Source organism: Bufo bufo, chromosome 1, assembly GCF_905171765.1.
Source record: "Bufo bufo chromosome 1, aBufBuf1.1, whole genome shotgun sequence".
Classification (NCBI taxonomy): domain Eukaryota; kingdom Metazoa; phylum Chordata; class Amphibia; order Anura; family Bufonidae; genus Bufo; species Bufo bufo.
This window is the reverse complement of record NC_053389.1, coordinates 667,835,442-667,860,039: the sequence shown is the minus strand read 5'-3', so window position 1 is coordinate 667,860,039 and position 24,598 is coordinate 667,835,442. Positions and strand designations below refer to the sequence as shown.

General features: G+C 40.6%; 1 protein-coding gene across 1 annotated transcript in view; it reads left to right on the top strand.

Moving 5' to 3' along the window:
* HOMER2 (homer scaffold protein 2) overlaps nucleotides 1–24,598 on the top strand; it is a 255,201-nt gene that overhangs the window by 123,946 nt on the left and 106,657 nt on the right. Inside the window, exon 3 of the mRNA XM_040414053.1 lies at nucleotides 23,785–23,916. Coding sequence (XP_040269987.1) covers nucleotides 23,785–23,916 — 132 coding nt within the window. The remainder of the gene's footprint in view (nucleotides 1–23,784; nucleotides 23,917–24,598) is intronic.

Here is a 24,598-nt window from a genome sequence, read left to right as displayed (position 1 = left end):
TAGTATCAGAGAACAATGAGCGCACTGCTCTCAGCGCGTTCCGTGTTCTCCTCAGCAGCAGAGGGGAGAAGGAAGCAGTCTCTCCCTCCCCCCTGTGCCGCTGCTGCCGCTGCCACCGATGAGGAGAGGGGGGCTGGCGCACTGCGCCACCAATGAAAGTAAATGTTTAAAGAGGACCTTTCATCTGGCAAAAAGTTCTGAACTATCATGATATGTACAGCGGCGCCCAGGGATCTCGCTGCACTTACTATTATCCCTGGGCGCTGCTCCATTCTCCCGCTATGTCCTCCGGTATCTTCGTGGACTTGGTTATACTGGGCGGAGACTCCTCTTGTTCTCCTGGGCGTCTCCTTCTCCCCCAAAAAAATATCATCATATCATGAGTAGGGAGCTAAGATTAGCGGCAGTTAACCCCTCAGGTGCCGCACCCGCCTCCTGTATTAAATGTTAATCATATTATCATTGGTTGCAAAGTGCGCCCTCCCCCCCTGTATTAAAATCATTGGTGGCGCAGTGCGCCCCCAACCCCCAATATTAAAATCATTGGTGGCGCAGTGCGCCCCCCCAACCCTCCCCAATATTTAAATCATTGGTGGCAGTGGCCACAGAGTCCCCTCCCCTCCTCCTCATTGGTGGCAGTGGCAGTTCCGATCGGAGCCCCAGCAGTGTAATCCTGGGGCTCCGATCGGTTACCATGGCAGCCAGGACGCTACTGAAGCCCTGGCTGCCGTGGTCCGCTCCCTGCTGCTGTGTGTACTATGCACAGTGCAGCAGGGAGAGTGTGAAGTCCTATTCACCCTGATAGAGCTCTATCAGGGTGAATAGGACAAGGGATGAAAAGATCCCAGGTTCTGGCCCCTAAGGGGGAAAATAGTTATTAAATAAAAAGTTAAAAAAACAAGTTCAAAAAAACATCAAAATATTAAGTATAAATCACCCCCTCTCCCAATTTTACATATAAAATATATAAACAATAAATAAACACATTACATATCGCCACGTCCGAAAAGTCCAAATTTTTTAAATATAAAAAAAACGTCCTATGCGGTGAGCGCCGTAACAGAATTTTTTTTTATAAAAACTGTGTGATTTGCCATTTTTTTTTAGTCACCTTGTCCCCCCAAAAAATAGGATCGGACTATTCTATTATGGGCCAGACGTTCCATAAAATGCGGAATGAATGGAGCTTTTTTTGGTGCTTTATTTTTTTCGCGTGGTATCGAGTATCGCAATACTTTTTTATGGTATGGAAACCGAATCAAAATCTTGGTATCGAAACAACCCTAATTTTGGGACAACTTGTATTATTTTATGGTATTGTTTGGGGTTGCATCTAATTTATAAACATATGTTTTGTGTCTGTGGTAGGGGATGTAGGGGTGCAAAACAGTTCTACTTTTTTTTTTTCCAATAGTGGACTTATATTGTATTATTGCCTGTGTATATAAAATGCACAGAATCTGCTAGGGCAGCATTCTAAAGACCTACATGCACATTATTTTATTGTTGGCTGAACCCGCCCTTTTCAGTGGGATCGGCCCACAATCTCTGTGTATGATGGATTGCAGGGTGGTCGTAACTATGGAAACAAGCAGTGTAAAATGTGATGGGGAAAATAAATCCAGCCAGCAAAGGAAGCAATATGGATAATAACAATACATTAGTTATATAGACACTGTGTATTAACTTTCTCTACATAATAAATGCTATTTGCTGAAGTGAGACAACCCCTTTAAATGGATTTTCCAGTTTAGATCTTTTAATAATTTATGAAGGTAGCAATATTTTTTTTATTTTTTTTACCTTTATTTGCTTCTATCTTCCATTCTGTACTGCGGTCACAAGACCCTGTACATACAGCTCTTTCTTATTTCCTGTCCATGGGTGTGTCAGGGCAGCACTAGTGTCAGTGATAGGGGAGGATCTATGTAACTATCTAGTGGGAGGAGTTATAAACTAGCTGGGTGTTAGGGGCAGTGATAGGGGAGTGTCTGTGTAACTAGCTGGTGGGAGGAGCTATAAACTAGCTGGGTGTTAGGGGCAGTGATAGGGGAGTGTCTGTGTAACTAGCTGGTGGGAGGAGCTATAAACTAGCTGGGTGTTAGGGGCAGTGATAGGGGAGTGTCTGTGTAACTAGCTGGTGGGAGGAGCTATAAACTGTGCTGGAGCTGTGGCAGAGAAATGAGAAGTGTATCATGGGTTTGGTTGGCTACAGGAAGTGCTACATACAGGATGTAATAAACCAGAGTTATTGGTTTACATGGTGAAAACTGTTTCCAGAGTTCCACAATCTGTGCCAGAAATATGCCTAATATAGGTGTATTTCTGGCTGATAAATGACCCCCTTTGTCTTTGTTTATACCTCTCGATGGTGATGTCAGTATTGGCAGCAGATAAGGGTTAATTGTCCCCCTTCTACGTAAGCCCCCATACTTTGACTTACTTAGGCCTCTTTCACACGGGCGTCGCGTGTGAGGGCCGGATAGGATGCGGGTGCGTTGCAGGAAAATGCGCAATTTTTCCACGCGAGTGCAAAACGTTTTAATGCGTTTTGCACACGTGCGAGAAAAATCGGCATGTTTGGTACCCAGACCCGAACCCGGACTTCTTCACAGAAGTTCTGGATTGGGTTAGGTGTTATGTAAATTTTATTATTTTCCCTTATAACATGGTTATAAGGGAAAATAATAGCATTCTTAATACAGAATGATAAGTAAATTAGGGATGGAGGGGTTAAAAAAATAATAATAATAATTAAACTCACCTCATCCACTTGTTCGCGAAGCCCGGCTCGTCTTCATACTTCTTCTTTGATGACCTGGGAGGAAAAGGACCTTTGGTGACGTCACTGCGCTCATCACATGGTCCATCACCATCAGTTTTTTATCTATTTACTTCCTACTTCCTTTAAAACACTTCAAATCTTTATTTAAAAAAAAGAAAGGTTTCACAAAACCGTACACTTTTTTTTTGTTAAAAGCATGAACACAAACGTATTGAATCCACATCCGTCAGGCATATATGTTAAAAAAGGATAGATAACCACAAACTTGCATACGTTTTTTTTTTTGTTTTGTTTTTTACTGTATGTCTAGATGTATCCACCTGGCATGTAGCAAAAATGAGATGTGAACGGGCTTTAAAGTGTTGCATTGTCTTTGTTGAATGGTCTATGGAAAGGACGAGTTATCATGAAAGGATTTCACTAGTTTCATTGTGATGAGTCATTGAGCAATGCATCACTCCCATGATTCATGTAGAAGTCATAGTGTATATGACCTTCTACGACCGTATTCTCACATTATTCCAGTGCTTCCAGCTATACACGTCCCCAAGGACGCTTGGCTTCCTGCTCCGTACTGCAGAGTCACACGTCAGAATAGTGGCGTCACATCTCTTGGTGGATTTCTCAGTAAGATTTGAGCAATCCAATTCAGCATTCACAAAACATGGGCTATTTAAAGGGATCTGTATTCATCGCATTGTGTATCCAGCTGTCAGAATAAAACGTTTCAGCTGACACTTGTAGAAGAAGAAAGATGTAACCAATATAAAACTTCAGTCTTTTATTGATCCATTAAAAACCGGGCTGATGAAGATGAGGAAATGCAATATAGGCAATGGTCGTTTCACAACTATGACCTACAGGGGCCCAGAAGCAGCCTGGACAGGACCCTCAGCGCTAGAATGGAGCTCTGGTGAATACGTTTTTTCCTGTTTGGTTTTTCTTTAGGTTGAACAATTTTGGAGCCATAAGTAAAATTGCTCTGCAGATCAGACAATCCCTTGAAGCCTCTTTACTTGGCAGCTTCTGTAATGTGTGTACTAGTGCCTTTTCCTTCATGTTATACTTATCATAAAGCTTTATGTCAGGTCATTTCCCCTTGTCTTGAAGGTAGTACTGGCCCTGGTGTATTTTGTGTTTTTGACATGCCTTTAGATTCATATGTGAGTGGAAGTAATTGTTTCCCATGCTGAGAATCGCATACCTTCAGGCAACATCTCTTGCTGCAGGGAAGTGTGTAGAGATAAAATGAATCCACTCAATCACAGATTCCAGATCAATTAGACGCTACTGGATACTCTTGGCTGTCTTTAACTAAAGTACCAGAATATTAAACCAGAAGGTTATCTGGCTTCTCTGGCTGAAGGCACAGGATAGCATTAGTATTCAGAAATGAAGAACCATGTATTCTAGAAATGTACGATAAAAAGCCAAAGGATGAAGACTACTTATCAGCTCTCCTGACATGTCTGTTTCAGTAAGTATTTTAAGTCCTTTAAAAAAAATAATAAAAAAAATGTAATGCTGTGGATGTTAGACTATGTAGAGACACATCCAACAAAATAATGGGGCACACATTTACTAAATAAGACTTCTGTATAATTTAGGCATTATTCACACAACTATGTTCAATTTTCCATCCGCTCCAGTGGAGCCCATTCTAAATGTTGTTATAGGGCCCTATGATTTCTGTGTACGCCTCTGGAGGGAAAAATATATACAGAAAAGAGAGATGAAAATCAGCTCTCTAAGTTTCTTAAAGTGTCTCTGTACTTTGGGAAAAGTTTTGATATGACATAGAGACAGCGGGGGTCTGAGTGCCGAGACCCTCACCGATTGCTAGAACGAGGAGAGATAGAGCTTATATATTGCACACTCTCCTCACTACAGGAGACAGAAGCGAGGTGAACTCAAAAGAAAGTCTATAAACCCATCTCGATTCAGTCTTCTGCAGCGAGGAGAGAGTGTGCTATACCTGAGCACTTCCCTATCCTAGTCCTAGTGATCGCCTGGGGTCTGTGTGCTCGGACCCCCACCAATCAAACTTTGGATATATTACTATAACATATTAAAGTTTTCTCAAATTACAGTGCCACTTTAATAATTAGTAAATGTATTTATCCATTAATATAAAACACACTGAGGGTCATTTATTGCTGCGGGAGGATGCGCTTAATGTATGCTCCAGCAGTACTGAAATCTACTCCAGCTCCTAACTGCCATAAATGATAGGCGATGGCCCTTCCCACACCACACCTGCATTTCTCAGAAAGTGGTGAAGGCAGCGTGCAAACGCCATGTGCCCCTGAACCACGGGATTGCAACTCTTTAAGGCCAGTTTCTGGCATATTGGAGATGAGCGAAGCCGCTTCTACATTCAAAGCCGCTTCTCAAAAAAAAATTGTTATAATACTGTACGGAGACTCGTCTCTGTACAGTATAAGAATGTATGGGCTCCGATGAGCCTAAGTAAGTTATTCACGAAGTCGCACGAGACTTTGTTGAATAACTTCAGTAATTGATTATTACAGTGGAAAACCACTCCAAAACTTGGAACCGAACTCTGCTTAGAACTCGTACAGTATTAGAATGTATTGGCTCCGATGAGCCGAAGTTATTACTTCGCAAAGTCTCGCGAGACTTCGGAAATTAATTAGCACTGTAAGAAAAAACTTGATACCGAACTCTGGTTCGGTTCCAAGTGGTACCTTGAGAAGAGTGATTTGTGTCCGAAAACACACGATAGGGTACCTCTTTGGCGCACAGGGACGACCACAGTTTCAGGTTTTTAGGTAAAGATACTATTTATTGTTCAGTTGACAACGCGTTTCGGAGTTTATAACTCCTCTTTCAAGTCTAAAGTGAAACAACAAAGAAAAAGAGGGGGAAAAAATGCCGAAGCTAAAAGAAATAACAAAGAATCCACAGAAAAGGCCCCCACACGGTTGGGGGGAGGATATATATATATATATATAGCTTGAAAAAGATAGGACTGCACTCCAGATAAAGTGAAAAATAAGTGGAGCTTTATTCACCCATAACTTTGGCAACTTAGCGACGTTTCGGCTCACAAGAGCCGAAACGCTTGTGAGCCGAAACGTCGCTAAGTTGCCAAAGTTATGGGTGAATAAAGCTCCACTTATTTTTCACTTTATCTGGAGTGCAGTCCTATCTTTTTCAAGCCATATTGTTGGGGTACTGCCGCTGCCTCTGTGGATTTTGCACCCGACTCCTGGTGGTGCTCCCGCTGGACTTTTCTTCTATATATATATATATATATATATAATATATATATATATATATATATATATATAAAAATACATATATATATATGCGCATAAAATTCAGTTATAGTGAATAAATCAATTGATTAAAATTACAGCATAAAAATATAAAAAGATATATATATATATATATGTATAAGTGTATATATATATATATATATATATATATATATATACACTGTGTGCAGAATTATTAGGCAAATGAGTATTTTGACCACATCATCCTCTTTATGGATGTTGTCTTACTCCAAGCTGTATAGGCTCGAAAGCCTACTACCAATTAAGCATATTAGGTGATGTGCATCTCTGTAATGAGAAGGGGTGTGGTCTAATGACATCAACACCCTATATTAGGTGTGCATAATTATTAGGCAACTACCTTTCCTTTGGCAAAATGGGTCAAAAGAAGGACTTGACAGGCTCAGAAAAGTCAAAAATAGTGAGATATCTTGCAGAGGGATGCAGCACTCTTAAAATTGCGAAGCTTCTGAAGCGTGATCATCGAACAATCAAGCGTTTCATTCAAAATAGTCAACAGGGTCGCAAGGAGCGTGTGGAAAAACCAAGGCGCAAAATAACTGCCCATGAACTGAGAAAAGTCAAGCGTGCAGCTGCCAAGATGCCACTTGCCACCAGTTTGGCCATATTTCAGAGCTGCAACATCACTGGAGTGCCCAAAAGCACAAGGTGTGCAATACTCAGAGACATGGCCAAGGTAAGAAAGGCTGAAAGACGACCACCACTGAACAAGACACACAAGCTGAAACGTCAAGACTGGGCCAAGAAATATCTCAAGACTGATTTTTCTAAGGTTTTATGGACTGATGAAATGAGAGTGAGTCTTGATGGGCCAGATGGATGGGCCCGTGGCTGGATTGGTAAAGGGCAGAGAGCTCCAGTTCGACTCAGACGCCAGCAAGGTGGAGGTGGAGTACTGGTTTGGGCTGGTATCATCAAAGATGAGCTTGTGGGGCCTTTTCAGGTTGAGGATGGAGTCAAGCTCAACTCCCAGTCCTACTGCCAGTTTCTGGAAGACACCTTCTTGAAGCAGTGGTACAGGAAGAAGTCTGCATCCTTCAAGAAAAACATGATTTTCATGCAGGACCATGCTCCATCACACGCGTCCAAGTACTCCACAGCGTGGCTGGCAAGAAAGGGTATAAAAGAAGAAAATCTAATGACATGGCCTCCTTGTTCACCTGATCTGAACCCCGTTGAGAACCTGTGGTCCATCATCAAATGTGAGATTTACAAGGAGGGAAAACAGTACACCTCTCTGAACAGTGTCTGGGAGGCTGTGGTTGCTACTGCACGCAATGTTGATGGTGAACAGATCAAAACACTGACAGAATCCATGGATGGCAGGCTTTTGAGTGTCCTTGCAAAGAAAGGTGGCTATATTGGTCACTGATTTGTTTTTGTTTTGTTTTTGAATGTCAGAAATGTATATTTGTGAATGTTGAGATGTTATATTGGTTTCACTGGTAAAAATAAATAATTGAAATGGGTATATATTTGTTTTTTTGTTAAGTTGCCTAATAATTATGCACAGTAATAGTCACCTGCACACACAGATATCCCCCTAAAATAGCTAAAACTAAAAACAAACTAAAAACTACTTCCAAAAATATTCAGCTTTGATATTAATGAGTTTTTTGGGTTCATTGAGAACATGGTTGTTGTTCAATAATAAAATTAATCCTCAAAAATACAACTTGCCTAATAATTCTGCACTCCCTGTATATATATACAGTGGGATGCAAAAGTTTGGGCAACCTTGTTAATCATCATGATTTTCCTGTATAAATCGTTGGTTGTTACGATAAAAAATGTCAGTAAAATATATCATATAGGAGACACACACAGTGATATTTGAGAAGTGAAATGAAGTTTATTGGATTTACAGAAAGTGTGCTATAATTGTTTAAACAAAATTAGGCAGGTGCATAAATTTGGGCACCACAAAAAAGAAATGAAATCAATATTTAGTAGATCCTCCTTTTGCAGAAATGACAGCCTCTAAACGCTTCCTGTAGGTTCCAATGAGAGTCTGGATTCTGGTTGAAGGTATTTAGGACCATTCATCTTTCCAAAACATCTTTAGTTCATTCAGGTTTGATGGCTTCCGAGCATGGACAGCTCTCTTTAAGTCACACCACAGATTTTCAATTATATTCAGGTCTGGGGACGGAGATGGCCATTCCAGAACGTTGTACTTGTTCCTCTGCATAAATGCCTTAGTGGATTTTGAGCAGTGTTTAGGGTCGTTGTCTTGTTGAAAGATCCAGCCCCGGCGCAGCTTCAGCTTTGTCACTGATTCCTGGACATTGGTCTCCAGAATCTGCTGATACTGAGTGAAATCCATGCGTCCCTCAACTTTGACAAGATTCCCAGTCCTTGCACTGGCCACACAGCCCCACAGCATGATGGAACCACCACCATATTGTACTGTAGGTAGCAGGTGTTTTTCTTGGAATGCTGTGTTCTTTTTCCTCCATGCATAACGCCCCTTGTTATGGCCAAATAACAAAATTTTAGTTTCATCAGTCCACAGCACCTTATTCCAAAATGAAGCTGGCTTGTCCAAATGTGCTTTAGCCCACCTCAAGCGGCACTTTTTGTGCTGTGGGCGGAGAAAAGGCTTCCTCTGCATCACTCTCACATACAGCATCTGCTTGTGTAAAGTGCGCCGAATGGTTGAACGATGCACAGTGACTCCATCTGCAGCAAGATGATGTTGTAGGTCTTTGGTGCTGGTCTGTGGGTTGACTCTGACTGTTCTCACCATTCGTCGCTTCTGTCTATCCGAGATTTTTCTTGGTCTGCCACTTCGAGCCTTAACTTGAACTGAGCCTGTGGTCTTCCATTTCCTCAATATGTTCCTAACTGTGGAAACAGACAGCTGAAATCTCTGAGACAGCTTTCTGTATTCTTCCCCTAAACCATGATGGTGAACAATCTTTGTCTTCAGGTCATTTGAGAGTTGTTTTGAGACCCCCATGTTGCTACTCTTCAGAGAAAATTAAAAGAGGAGGGAAACTTACAATTGACCCCCTTAAATACTCTTTCTCATAATTGGATTCACCTGTGTATGTAGGTCAGGGGTCACTGAGTTTACCAAGCCAATTTGAGTTCCAATTATTAGTTCTAAAGGTTTTGGAATCAATAAAATGACAACAGTGCCCAAATTTATGCACCTGCCTAATTTTGTTTAAACAATTATAGCACACTTTCTGTAAATCCAATCAACTTCATTTCACTTCTCAAATATCACTGTGTGTGTCTCCTATATGATATATTTTACTGACATTTTTTATCGTAACAACCAACAATTTATACAGGAAAATCATGACGATTAACAAGGTTGCCCAAACTTTCGCATCCCACTGTATATATATATATATAAATAAAAAGTGGTACCTTGGAACAGAAGCTGAGTTCAGTTCCAAGGTTTTTCACCGTAATAATCAATTAACAGAGTTATCCAACGAAATCTCGCGCAACTTCGTGACTAACTTACTTCAACTCATCGGAACCCATACATTCTAATACTGTACTGAGACGAATCTCCGTACAGGATTATAACAAATTGTTTTAGCGAAGCGACTTCGGATGTAGCTTCGCTCATCTCTAGTCATAATAAATGACCTCACGATTTGAAAGGTTACTATAGTAGAACTATTAGTCAGTTGTCTCTACATAGGGAACCATGGCGTCCTTTTAGCGTATAATTGCAATGAATGTATCCAATATGGATTCATCTATTTATTAAGAAGCTTAGAAAGCTATTATTTTGGGGCTTTTGTAGGGTTTGTGGGCTTTTGTAGGCTTTGTCCAAACCAGTGCGCTCGGCTTTCTTATCATTGTGTTCATCTACTGAGGCACAAAAAATAATGTTCTTCTTCCTAAGGGTGGGTTCACATGTGACGTAAATGCTGCGGATTTACTGTTGCAGTTTTTTGTGCAGCAAATCGTTGGTTTACAGTATCAGTAAAGTGGGTGAGATTTTAACAGACCTCATCAACATTCTACGTAAAAAAAAAACATCCACAGTGTAAATTGGCATGCTGTGTGGGTCTCCACTTCAGATTCCACTCTATGCAGTGGAGAGGGTGAAGTCCACAGCCACTACATTTTTTGTCGAAGATCCGTTGACTTTTTCTCTGTAGTTTTCGTCCCATGTGGACGTACCATAGACTGATTTGATCAAGCAGCAAGAATGTAACTTGTACACATTAAACTATTTTACTCTGATTGCTATAATTATTCTCTTTAATGTGCTGCTCTAATCTCTTGCGGAGGGGAGACGGTCACCATATATAGCAGTGAATGCTGGTTACTTCCTTATCTCTATGATATAATCACGCTTAATGGTTTTATGTAGAATGAGGGGGCACTGGTAAACGACTCCCGTGGTTTTGCATCTTGTCCTCATTATATAATTTACAAAACTAATAGACTATAAGAAAACTGCTAATAGTCATTTTCCATCAAAGCCAAACAAAATAGTCATGAAACCTCAAGTTGAGTTTCCTTGGAGCACAATCCAAGAACATGTGAATCAATGTCTTGCTTTATTATGGATAATTAGCCGGGTATTATTATTCAGCAGATGCCAGTGAGAAGGCGTACCCACTTTTTCTTCCGGCTCTAGCTGAATGTGTTCTGATAGATGCCCCTCACTGTGCATGTGTTCATTAGGCAACATATTCCTCAAGGCTTGTAGCTGCCTACACAGTTCTGGTTTGCTCTCTGTATTATTTTATTCCCTACAGTTTGCAAATGTAATTTTCTTTTGTATTGACTTGAGACTCGAAAACAGAATTACGGCTAAAAATGCAGTTTAAAAGCAGCATGAATCCCCTAGTACTTAATATGCAGAATTGCTTTTTTTTATTTTTTTTTTATAAATAATGCTTCTATTTTTAGATAAGTTGGAATTTATATATTTTAATTTCTTATAGTGTACCTGAGTTTAAAAAGAAATAAATTAGCATCATGGCTCTGCTTCTTTGTACAATCATAACTGTGAAGGAAGAGGTGTTTTTGGGGATTCCCTAAAAAGCTTTTTCAGCCATATTATTCCCTGTTTAAGCTGCACAGGTAGATGCATTTCACTCAGAAGCAGAGAGCATATCCCTTTTGTGAAATCTGCCAGCGCTGTACTGCTGTGGCATCCTTTACCTTGCTTCTCACTATGTTTTCAGTTCTAGAACACACACAACCTTATTTTTCTGTCTGCAATTTAGCAGATCGGATGCGGACCCATTCATTTTAAAAGATGCAGATGCAGATCATATTCTTGTCCGTTTTTGATGAGCCATCTCCTCTAGGGATGTTACTAGGGATGTATCTTGCCTGACAACAGGCAGTGGACTGCAAATAAGGTGGAAGTGAGACCCTTTGTGACCATAAATTTATAGCCTATACTAAGTGGATCCAGGCATATTTTTTAAATGAAATGATTTACAAATTTGCTAGTTACACCATTCTCTATTAACCCTTTGAATACTGGAGTTTTCGTTTTTCATTTTTTCATTTTTCTTCCCTGTCTTCACAGAGCCATAACTTTCCATTCACATAGCAGTATGAGGGCTAGTTTTTTTGTGGGACAAGGTGTACTTTCTAATTCCATTAAATATGGTATACAATGTAGTGGAAAGCAGGGGAAAAAATCCAAATGGGGTGGAACTGGAAAACAATGCAATCCTTCCACCGTTTTACAGGTTTTGTCCCTACGGCATTCCCTATGCGGCAAAACTGGGCCACTACGATAGGATACTGCTAGAATAGGACATTTGGATAGGGATTTTTGTGTTTTAATACTGAAAAAAAACTTTTTTTTTTTTTTACATCGACATATTCTGACCCCCATAACTTTTTTTTTTTATAGTTATATCTACCGAGCTGTGTGGGGGCTTATTTATTGTGAGACTATTTGTAGAGTGTGTGGGACTTTTTCATCACATTTTATTAATTTTTTATGGGGGCGGGGGGATAAATATTTTTATATTTTAATATTATTGGCATTTTTGGACACAGCGACGACATGATTTTTTTTGTTTATGTATTTTGTTTATTCTAGGGATATGGGGGTGATTCAAATTTTTATATATTTTTTTTGTAGGAGGCTACAATATTCACTAGTCAGATTTATTTTTCTTATCCTGTAGTTCCATAGAACTACATACTTAGGCTAGTTTCACACTAGCAGCAAGGAACTCCGGCAGGCTGTTCCGGCGGGTGAACAGCCTGTCGGATCCGTGCTGCCGCTAGTGCACGCGTGCCCCTGGACTACCGCTCCGGCCCCATTGACTATAATGACATGTCGTAGTTTTATTCCGGCCGCCTATCTGCATGTTTGCCGGCAGCACGGATCCGACAGGCTGTTCACCCGCCGGAACAGCCTGCCGGAGTTCCTTGTCGCTATCGAGGTTATCCGTTGGAGGCCTGCCATCTGCAGGCCACCATAGAAACTACAGCACTGATACACTGGTTCTCTTTGGAGAGACCCCAGCGCATTAGAACAAAGGAACACGTCCCCTGATCGTTGCACGAGGGAGCACGCTTCCAGGTTTTTCGCCATTTAGATGTCGTGGTCACTTCTGATCACAGCATCTAAAGAGTTAAATGTCTGCAATTGGCATTATTTCAGTTCACAGATATTAGAAACAGCTAAGACCCCCCGGCCATGGTGCCCACTGGGCTCACGAGCGGGCACCATATTTGATCCCCCTAAGGGTTAAATGAAATCATGTGAAAGTACAGTGGCTCTTTAACTTTTGTAATCCTTTTTAGTTTGGAATATTGACCTTTTGAAGACCACTGTTCATATGCAGTCACTTCATCTTCCACTACACTCTTATTTGTGTATCACAGCAGAATGTAACGATACCTTTCACTTAGCGATCCATTGCTTCATTCAGGAGAAAAATCCATATTTAATTGAGCAGTTAAGTGCAGAGAGGGCGGGCCCAAGCCACTCTGTGCACTTTGCTCCTCCTAAATCATCTGCCAACCCCCTTCTCCATTTTGATTTACAGGGCTCCTGCATAAACATCTCAATTGGCCCTGTTAAGGAGAGGGAGGGTCTGGTAAAGGAAACTGTAGGATCAAGGGTGCATTTAACTTCTCATTTGCATATGGATGAAGGGTACATTTTATCCTCCATGAAGTAATGGGTCGCTAATGGAAAAGTATTATTACATTCTGCTGAGCTACTGTAGCCATACAAGGCAGTGTGCTTAGTTTAACATTGAATTTCCTGGTGACAGAATCCCTAATCTTGTCCCGTCTCCTGACATGTCTGTTTTAGTCACCACTTGCATCCTCCTGGCAACATGAATTCTGGAGCATCTATTCTTATGACTCTGATATGTCGTTCCTGTATTATTCCTGGTATAAGTTGTGAATGAATTACTAGCAGTTTGAAGTGAAGATCCAGATGGGTGTTACCAGTTGGGGGGTGTCCCTGCATAGTCTGACATTATCCAATCAGTGTGGGGACACCCCCCCACTGGTAACACTCATCTGGACCTTCATTGCAGACCGCTAGCAATTCATTTATAACTTCTAGCAGGAATTACACAACATACAGTTATAGGAATAGACGCTCCAGAATTGTTATTACATGGTGAATGCAAGTAGTTACAACAACTGACATGTCAGGAGAGGGGACTGGTCCTCATTATATAAAGTGGTATAACAAGTTATAGACTACTGTTGTCAGTGGCCGTGTAGTTTACTGACTTGAGTCAGCGTTTAGATTATAGCATTAGTCAAATGGCTAATCCCATTAACATAAACCTATATAAATGAGCTTCTGAATACAGAAGTGAGAGGTCAAGCAGGAGGCACACAGGATTATCAAGATGAAGTTAATTATGGCTGTCAGATTAAACTGCTCTGAAGATAAGTAAGAATTTAGTTTAGGAGTTTCTCCGGGGATGATTTAAAATGGCCGCCAGCAACCTGTCCTGGAATAAGAGCGGGGCTGATTGCCTCTCCCCCCAAACAGCTCTGCAAGTGGTGGTAACCAGTTTTGCTCACTTTCTAGGACAGATTGCTGGTGGTCATTTTAAATAATTTCTGGAGAACCCATTTAATGTCAAACTACTAGTTGTTGGTTTCAGTGTGTACAGCGGATCCGTAGACTGGTTGTCTAGGCGTGGACATGTATTGTTTTTACAGGCTGGAGGCCTTTTGTCCAGAAAAGCCCTTACCAGTATGAGCTCAAAACATGCTAAAATCCTGAGGCCAAGAGAATCTGCTTACAATTAGGGTGGCCATTTGCTTCACCCTCAAAAGCTGGACACTTTAGCCACGCGCCTGATACCACCAAGCCACATCCCCAAGTCCACACGGCATGCCCGGATGCTGAATGCCTGTAATCGTCCTTCTGCCCTGACACAGACACTTGTAGACCGCTTCTGGATGGCATATCTTGCATGTAGCTTCTGGATCATCTGCTGACAGAGCAGGAGCATGGTTACCGTAATTGGCTATTATATGGCTTCTGCTGCTGCAATGGGTGTTGTAGAGTTTTTTTCATTATAAAGTATGTAGAGTTTATATTTACTACTTGCTAAGATCAAGCCGCCTATCAGTTGTGTTGCCTAATTACAGTGGATAAAGGCATTAATTACTCACCAGTTGACATCTATTAATAGGTCACTGGCAATTGGGAAAAGGGAGCTGTAGGATAAGCAGATCAGAAGATCACACCTACTGGTTGGGTGCCCAGCAATCAGCTGTAATCTGTGGGGAAGGTCACCATCAAGTGCAGAATATCGCTACAGTGCCACCACTGAAGAAATGAAGCATTGTACAGTACTCATTGAAATGATTAGGCTTTCCACATCTTGCACAGACATGCCAGGTCCCCCAGAGTGAAAAATATTCCACTGTAGCTAATATAAAAGAGCTCCACTATTTGAAATAAGGAGGTGTACATATGTATTTGTATGTATATACATATCCGCGAAGAAAAGCAGCACCTGGATATTGTAGGCAAGAGTACGTGCAGGTGACCAAGACCTGGATCATCGGTCACCGTAGAGAAACAGAAGGGATCACAGCTCTCCATCAATTAGCATATACACTATGATGTGTCTTTATTCACTTGTGTCCATTGGGACATTTCAGCTCCCACTGGGGAGGTGACACTGGTGAATAAAGGCACATCATATGTGCTAATTGTTGGAGTGCTGTGATTATTTATATATATATATATATATATATATATATATATATATATATATATATACAGTACAGACCAAAAGTTTGGGCACACCTTCTCATTCAAAGAGTTTTCTTTATTTTCATGACTTTGAAAATTGTAGATTAACACTGAAGGCATCAAAACTATGAATTAACACATGTGGAATTATATACATAACAAACAAGTGTGAAACAACAGAAAATATGTCATATTCTAGGTTCTTCAAAGTAGCCACCTTTTGCTTTGATTACTGCTTTGCACACTCTTGGCATTCTCTTGATGAGCTTCAAGAGGTAGTCCCCTGAAATGGTTTTCACTTCACAGGTGTGCCCTGTCAGGTTTAATAAGTGGGATTTATTGCCTTATAAATGGGGTTGGGACCATCAGTTGCATTGAGGAGAAGTCAGGTGGATACACAGCTGATAGTCCTACTGAATAGACTGTTAGAATTTGTATTATGGCAAGAAAATAGCAGCTAAGTAAAGAAAAACGAGTGGCCATCATTACTTTAAGAAATGAAGGTCAGTCAGTCAGCTGAAAAATTGGGAAAACTTTGAAAGTAAGGGCTATTTGACCATGAAGGAGAGTGATGGGGTGCTGCACCAGAGGACCTGGCCTCCACAGTCACCGGACCTGAACCCAATTGAGATGGTTTGGGGTGAGCTGGACCGCAGAGTGAAGGCAAAAGGGCCAACAAGTGCTAAGCCTCTCTGGGAACTCCTCCAAGACTGTTGGAAGACCATTTCAGGGGACTACCTCTTGAAGCTCATCAAGAGTGTGCAAAGCAGTAATCAAAGCAAAAGGTGGCTACTTTGAAGAACCTAGAATATGACATATTTTCAGTTGTTTCACACTTGTTTGTTATGTATATAATTCCACATGTGTTAATTCATAGTTTTGATGCCTTCATAGTCATGAAAATAAAGAAAACTATTTGAATGAGAAGGTGTGTCCAAATTTTTGGTATGTACTGTATATATATATATATATATATATATATATATAAATATATATATTTTTTTTAAACCGACACCCTCTTTTTGAGGGTGGCCTCATACTGCTAGATTTATATATACGGTATAGGTTGAGAAAAGGGCAGCACTCCAGGATAAAAAATGAAATCACTCTTTATTCACCCATGTTGCAATGGTGACGTTTCGGCTCTGCACTGGAGCCTTTTTCAAGTGGCTTGAAAAAGGCTCCAGTGCAGAGCCGAAACGTCGCCATTGCCACATGGGTGAATAAAGAGTGATTTCATTTTTTATCCTGGAGTGCTGCCCTTTTCTCAACCTGTATTTGTGGGATTGGCTTTTCCCTGTGGGCTGTGCACCCATACTTATTTGAAGGCTGTGCTGCCATTTTTATATATATATATATATATATATATATATATATATATATATACATATACACAGAGCATGTGAACAGCACCGCAGAATATGTTGAAATTGGGTGCCTGTGGCTGTTGGAGTAATCATTATTCCCAAAATATATAAACCAGAAAACTGCTGGAGAAAGGTTCCAGTATGTGGACCGAAATGTTGCTACTGGTGAATAAATCTACACTTTTTTACCTAAGGAAGTGCCGCCGTGGACTTTTCTGGTGTATGTGTGTGTGTGTATATATATATATATATATATATATATATTTGTTTGCTATAAATATATCAGTGTAGAGAGAAATTTTTGTGTCTGAATCGACTACTTTAAAAAAAATATAAATAAATGTATATGGGTCAAAATCAATTTTACACGAGGGAGGGAGACTGACTTTTTAGCTGGAGAATGTTACATGTTGGATGGCTTATTCTCTCAATTTGCTTGAAACAAATCTCAAGAAACAATGACTCGACTGAACGGCATTGTTACCTAAATATTTTCATTTCCAATCTCTGCGGTGAAGGAATCGTGGTATAATGAAGACTGAGTCATGTATCCCGCGTAATGGCTGTGTGATGACAAGTTTCCCTATCAATGAGTGCTATGCATTGTGCTACGTTCCTGCATATGCATAAGTAGCAGAGACTTATACATCCCTTTACAATAAACATCAGTGGTTTGAAGGGCTCAGTTTTCTCACCATTACCTGTTGCAATGGAAATTGCCTCTTCTGAGAAGCAAAGTAGAAATTGCTACAATCACTAAAAATCATTTCCTAGTATTAGAGAGAAATAATGAAGAAAAATACTTTATAGTCTACCATTACCAGCTCCACAGCGATGAGCGAGGAAGAAGTATAGCTTCAATTACTTTTAATGCATATGGTATTTAGAGATTAAGTTACAAAGAAAAAAATAAATAATCACAATACATTATTATATATTTTTTTTTTTAGGAACAGTTTTAATTTGCTTTTTCTCACAGTACCTCAAAGCGCAGGGATAGTTGTGTAGCTGGGGCAACTCCTTGGGCTGCCATATAGGTGCTCGGTTTTGTAGGACGCCAATTTGCCTATTTGTATATTTTTTTGGTGTTGAAGAAAACCAGAGTACCCAGAGGAAATCCACTCAAACATGGGGAGGGCATACAAACTCCATGCAGATGCTGTTGTCATGAACGCTCCCGTGACAGGTGCCAGGAGATCAGAGAGACTAGCAACACGTGGGTTAATCTGACTGGTTCCTTGTGGATCATTTGTGTCTGTGTTGTTTTGGTAATGACCACACCCCTTGCAGGTGTTGGTATGGTCATTTAACCTCCCTTATTTATTACTGCTTACTCCTTCTGGGGGTGCGCTTTATTACTTCAGTTTCTGGGCTCGCTGGTTGTTTGATCTTGGTTGAGCTCCTGGCGCTGCCTTTTTTCCCACGTGAAGTTAAAGGATAACTGTCATATTTTTTTATTTGCTAGTTTATTAGAGCTAGGCATGTATACTTGAGTTAGTCTGTCAATGATTGTCAAAAGATCTGTAATTACCTTATAACAGCTTTCATTAATGTCTCCTGTCCCTTTCCACTGCTCCCTTAGAATACCGTTACTATGGATCATCTGTCTCCGGCTAGGCAGACAGAGGGGCGGTCCTTCACACTGCATGTCTGCATTAGGCTTCAGCATGTGAGGAGGCGTGTCTCTCAGTAATCCAATTTGATTGGCTGGCAGGAAGCTGCTGGCTACAGCAAGTTTGTATGTGACCTGAGGGAATGCAGTTTTGGCCTCAGAAAACTGGCAGAGGAGCCATCTTGAGAAGATCCTCATAATGTAGCATTCAAAACAGCCGTAACTAAGGGGAAAACTCAAGGAAAACAGTGGTAAGTGAAGAAACTAAAGATTGCTTTATGCATAATGCTGCTGCAGCAGTAACACATGTTCCTGAACTTAAAAATAAATAAAAAACGAGATGTCATTGTGACATATCGAACGTTTTGATCAGTGGGGGACTGAAATCCCCCACATTGCTAAAATTTCATAGGAAGAAGCGCCCACACAGAGCACGGTCTTTCCTCATTGCTGAAGATGGACTGGACATGCTTGTCTATATCTTTAATGTCCCGAAGGATGCATACACCACAGATGGGCTTACATTGACTCAAGTTGTCATGCTTAGATCAATGACTTTGAGGATTGGACTATGTTGAATTTTGCCTTTATGTACAACATGGCTGCATCCAATAGGTGCACCTTCAGCTTTTCTAAGCAGCATTATAGATGTCTTAACATGTAAAAGGAACATGCCACTATATTTCTGAAAGCGGCGTTCACATGAATCCAGGTTAATGAGGCACCCTGGCTGCCAGATCTGCTTGAACTAGCAGAAATGATGAGGCAGGAACCTAGCAATTATAAGATCATTTCAAGGGTGTAGGCATACTAATCTGACATTGATATTGCATATGACTTAAGGGCATGCAGTAAGGATACACAAAGCAAATTCATAACATAGTGTATTAGCACCTGTTGACGGGGAGATTGCTTGGACAGCATTTGCCGCCAGTCATTACAAGTAAGCACAATTACCTTTGGCCATTAATACAGCTCTAAACGACGACATGGAGACTTAGTTTGCAGTTGAAGTGTTAGCACCACACACTACCTTTCTTTTCTCATCCCGTAATTGTTGTTTCCTCAGTGACTCACTCTTGGCACAACCTATAATGTAATGTCTATACAGAGCATATTCTGTAATAGAAGTGACCTTTTCAGGCTAGTGATAAGAGTTTAAGGTTAATTCATCCCATTCACTACTAGATGAAACGCAGAGTTCGTACAATAGCAGTAGACTCAGATTGATTTTCTGCACATTTATTTTATTATGGGATTCATTTGCTTACCAATAAAACCCATGAATATTTAATCTATGATACTGTGAAAAAATAAAAAGGAACAAAAATGACTCTGACACTTTCTTTGCACCAGTTGTTAAGAATTGCTTAACCCAATACTGCGTACAATGCCATTCTCAATGCCCATCTACCACTAATAGACCTCTTCGTAGATGGGTTCCAAAATGCTCATCCTCAACCTTCCTCTTATGGAGATTTTACAGAACTCTGTAGTCTGGAGCGTCACATTTCGTGTACATGGGGCGCTAATTGACCAAACGATCAGTCAAGTGAATGTTTGTTCCTGATCTTTTCCCTGTGAAAACATATCCACTGACTAAATGGCAAACCATCAAACACTCTTTTAGGTGGACATAAAAATAATCATATGTCAGCAGCCAACAATAGTGATCATTCATCTGGACATACAGATGATGATGATTGCACCATGTAAATGATTGCCAACCGACTTAATGCATCATCGATTGTCACTTGTTACAGGCAAATTATCTGCCATAAGGATGGATCTACAGATGCTGTTTCTGGAATCAACACAGGAGTGGATACAAGAGAAGGCCTTACTTCATCCCTTGCCTTCCTTCTAGATCCACTCTTGAATTTTGCTCAAAACACTGCATCAAACAACTGCATCTGTAGCATATGATCTACCTTAAAATGTTGGTTGCCCTATACAATAGAAGGAAGTTGATGGTTGAACAACAATTGAACAAACCTTGTCTGGTGAACAATCATTTGGCGGACACAGCCATACACATTATAGCCCATATCAGTCGTTAACGCTGTTCATACAGATTTATTGACATCAGTTGAAGGATGAATGATCTTTCCAGAAGTTATCTTTCAAACATTGGTGACTTTCCAGATGATGGTAGTCTGTCATTGGTCTGGCAGCACATAGGCTCAGTGGTTAGCACTGGTGCCTTGCAGCGCTGGGGTCCTAGGTTCGAATCTGACCAAGGACAACATCTGCATGGAGTTTGTATGTTTGTACTCCTGTTTCCTGCCACACTTCATAGACCTACTGATAGGGAACTTAGATTGTGAGCTCCATTGGGGACAGCTTGATGCTAATGTGTATAAAATGCTCCGGAATATAGTAGCGGTATATAAGTGGGCTAAATAAATACATAGATTGACTGACTAAAATGGTCATTCGTTGTTAAATTTCACTCAAAGGTGCATTATGGAAATTTATATTGACATTGTCCATTTTTGTCAACTTTAGTCTAATATGTATAAGCACTAGGCTTGAGCAAATTGACCTTCAGATCATAGAGCTGAAGTCGATCGGTTCAAATACTTACAATTTAATGCTGTACAGCATTAAAATGTATTGGCTCTACGGAGCCAAAGTTAGTTTCGCCCGTGTCGTGCGAGTCTTCAATTAATTCATACTGTATGCATATTGGCGTATTGAAAAACTATTTTAAATAGCAATCCAAACTGGGCTTTGGTACTGGCTATTACCTCAGTACCAAAGCCCAGTTCGGATTGCTATCCTAAATTGTTTTTTGATACGCAGATATGCATACAGTAGTAATTCACCGAAGTCCCGCGCAACTTCGGGCGAAAAGAACTTTGACTCCAGTGAGCCAATACATTTTAATGCAGTACGGATATAGAATTAAAATGTAAGTATTTGAACGAATCGACTTTGGATCGGTGATCCAAAGGTCGATTTGCTCAAGCCTAATAAGCAGTTTAAAAGGAGTTAAAACATTTTTCAGTAAGTGGATCAGTTTGGTCATATTTATTTGGGAATTACTAATGTCCCTACTGTTGCAGATTTTGTGTACTTGTGGTTCGGTCACCAATGACAGACTCTTAGACTTCAGGGGTTAAAAGTCCAGACAATGCTTATTTTCCTTTATCCAGCAGAATACAGGGCTACCAAATTAGCCATCACTTGGGTGAAGCCACCACACATAAACCATACCTAATATTAAAGAAACGCCTGTCTGGACGCGAACTGTACAGAGACTTCTCTCACCTATGCTTTCAGCACGTCAGGAAGATCAAGCATTGCACAGCCACATGGTCAAATAGCCACCATTCTTAGATACGTACTGAAGCTCTGAAACCTTCATTCATTCCTCAGTAATAATCCCAGCAGCCACACTTGGGATCTACTCAGACTAGGGGCATAAGCTGTACTAGATTAAGGGTGTGGACTGGTAGATCCCACTGCGAAAACCTACCTACTAGTCCAAAAAAATCCAGCCCACAACAAAGTCTGAACAAAGCAGCTCCAACAAACTATACTTTGCTGAAAAAATACAGCTTTCTGGATTCTTTTTATCTTATCCAGCAGAGGACTCTGGATGAAATATATGACACTTCCAGCACTGTACCACATACATTGTTACACTATATACAGTACCAATTTAATGTATTGTTGCACGGTAAAGGCCTCTTACACATGAACATGTGCGAGCCGCAATGCACGAACACCAACCGTGGGGCAGCCGCAGCGGATCACAGACCCATTCACATTAATGTGTCCACGATCCGCCCGTTCCGCAAAAAGATAGGACATGTTCTATCTTTTTGCGGAACGGAAGTACGGGATGAAACCCCACGGAAGCACTTCGTAGTGCTTCCGTAGGGTTCCGTTCCGCGCTTCCGTTCCGCACCATTCCGCATCTCCAGATTTGCGGACCCATTCAAGTGAATGGGTCTGCATCCGTGATGTGGAATGCCCATGTAGCGGCGCCCGTGTATTGCAAATCCGCAAATGCAGTCCGCAATACGACCACGGAGCTCACACATTCGTGTGAAAGTGTGTGGGTTGAATGCATTTATTCTTGTGCAATGAATCTGAGGCACTGCATGACTAATCTAATCTAGTACTTTAATTATATACATATACATACATATATATATATATATATATATATATATATAACACATAAGCCATAATATTAAAACTGTTGACAAAGGCACTTGTGAAGAGTTGGGTTATACAAGGTGGCAATTGAACAGTCAGTTCTTGATTTTAAAGAAAAATGTCCAAGCATCTGAGAAACTTTGACAAGAGCCAAATTGTGATGACTAGACAAATGAGTCAAAGAATCTCCCAAACTGTAGGCCTCTTGGGACAGTTAGTACCTACCAAAAGGTAGGACAACTGATGACTCCTTGACAGGGTTATTAGCGAAGCCTAGTCCATCTGGTCCTATCTCACAGACGAGCTACTGGAGCACTACTTGCTGAAATAAGTTAATTCTGCTATGATAGAAAAATGTCAAACCCACAGGAAATCGCAGCTTACTGCATATGAGGCTGTGTAGCCATAGATTGGTTAGCGTGTCCATGCTGACCTCTGTCCTCACCTCTAAATGCACCTTCAATGGGCACGTGAGCCTGAGAACTGGACCATGTTACTATGTTAAGGTGGCCTGGTCGCATAAATCAAGATTTCTTTTACACCATGTGGATGGTTGGCTGCCTGTGCATATAGTATTTCATATCGTACCGTTAACTGTAACCGTAAGCTGTTTTAAATACTTTGAGGCTGTTATTTTGTGTTAGAAACTACTGGTTGGTGTTAACCTGTTCAGCTTATAAATTACTTGTTTAGTGTGGTAATGGTTCACTATCAACACTGTCAGAGCTAATTTGCCATTTGTTCCCCTGATGTTACCACAATTATGTATGTGTTTATATGCTGTTGATTTTTTATTTTTTATTTAGTAGTTTAGAGATTTTTCTTTAAACAGGTTTTCTGGGAGTTCAGGGAAGAAAAGGGCTTGCATAGCAAAAAATAATGCTTTAATCACCTGCTATAGGTTCCTCTGTTCCAGCACTGTGGATCCGGTCCCCATGGCTTCTGTTTCCTGTTAAACCGGAAGTGATGTCACATCCATTGTTCACATGATTGTTCAGCCGATCACTGACCTCATTGGTCATGTGTTGTTCATGTACTAATGACCCCTGAGGAAGCCCCAGGGAAGACACTCACAGTGCTTGAATCGATGGAGCTGTAGCAGGTGAGGAAACCGTATATATTTTTTTTCAAGTCACTTTGCTCCCCTCGAAGTTTTGAAAACTGCTGGGCAACCCTATTGCTTCCTTAAAATGAACTGCACCTTCCGGTTTTACATTTTTCACATTTTAATGGATAATTCTCGTTCAAGATGAGATAAATAAAGGAGATAACAAGTAAACACAAATAACTAAAATTTCCACCTTCTGTTTTTTTCTATTATACTTCAGGTAATTATAAACAGCACAATCACACCCAATATGACGTTCACAAAAACCTCTCAGAAATTTGGCCAGTGGGCTGACAGCAGAGCAAATACAGTTTTTGGTCTAGGATTTGGATCTGAGCAGCACTTGTCCAAGGTAAGTGTTCTGGAATACTCTATGTGCAAATTCTACTTATAAGATTTTGTCTGTCAACTGATCACCCGCTTCCAGGACATCCCTCCTACTGCACAGGCACATCATGGTTTATTGAATTTGTGTCTGTAGAGTGTGAAATATTATCTTTTTATTAGGTAGTGTTTCATCAAGTTTCTATGTTTCCAGGAACTCAGAAAGATACATAGGACTTCTTTGCAATACCAGCTAAGGGTCCATTCACACGTCCGTTTTTTCTTTCCTGATCTGTTCCGTTTTTTCAGGAACAGATCTGGACCAGATCTGGACCCATTCATTTTCAATAGGTCCTGGAAAAAATCAGACATTGAGCTGTCCGTTTTTTTCCAGGACCCATTGAAAATGAATGGGTCCAGATCTGGTCCAGATCTGTTCCTGAAAAAACGGAACGTATCAGGAAAGAAAAAACGGACGTGTGAATAGACCCTAAGTGTGAACAGCTTCCAAACTTAATTTGACTCTGGGCTCTAAACGTGTCTGTGATTTACACTTTACTTTTAAGTTCTTAATCTTGTTGGTTTTGAGCAATATGCATTGTGTATGAATATTTGATGTCTGTTTTCTTTTAGTCCACATTGGTGTACTTTTCACCAGATTTATCAAATGGTGCAAGTTGTTAGTTAAATTTGGCTCATCTACAAACCTA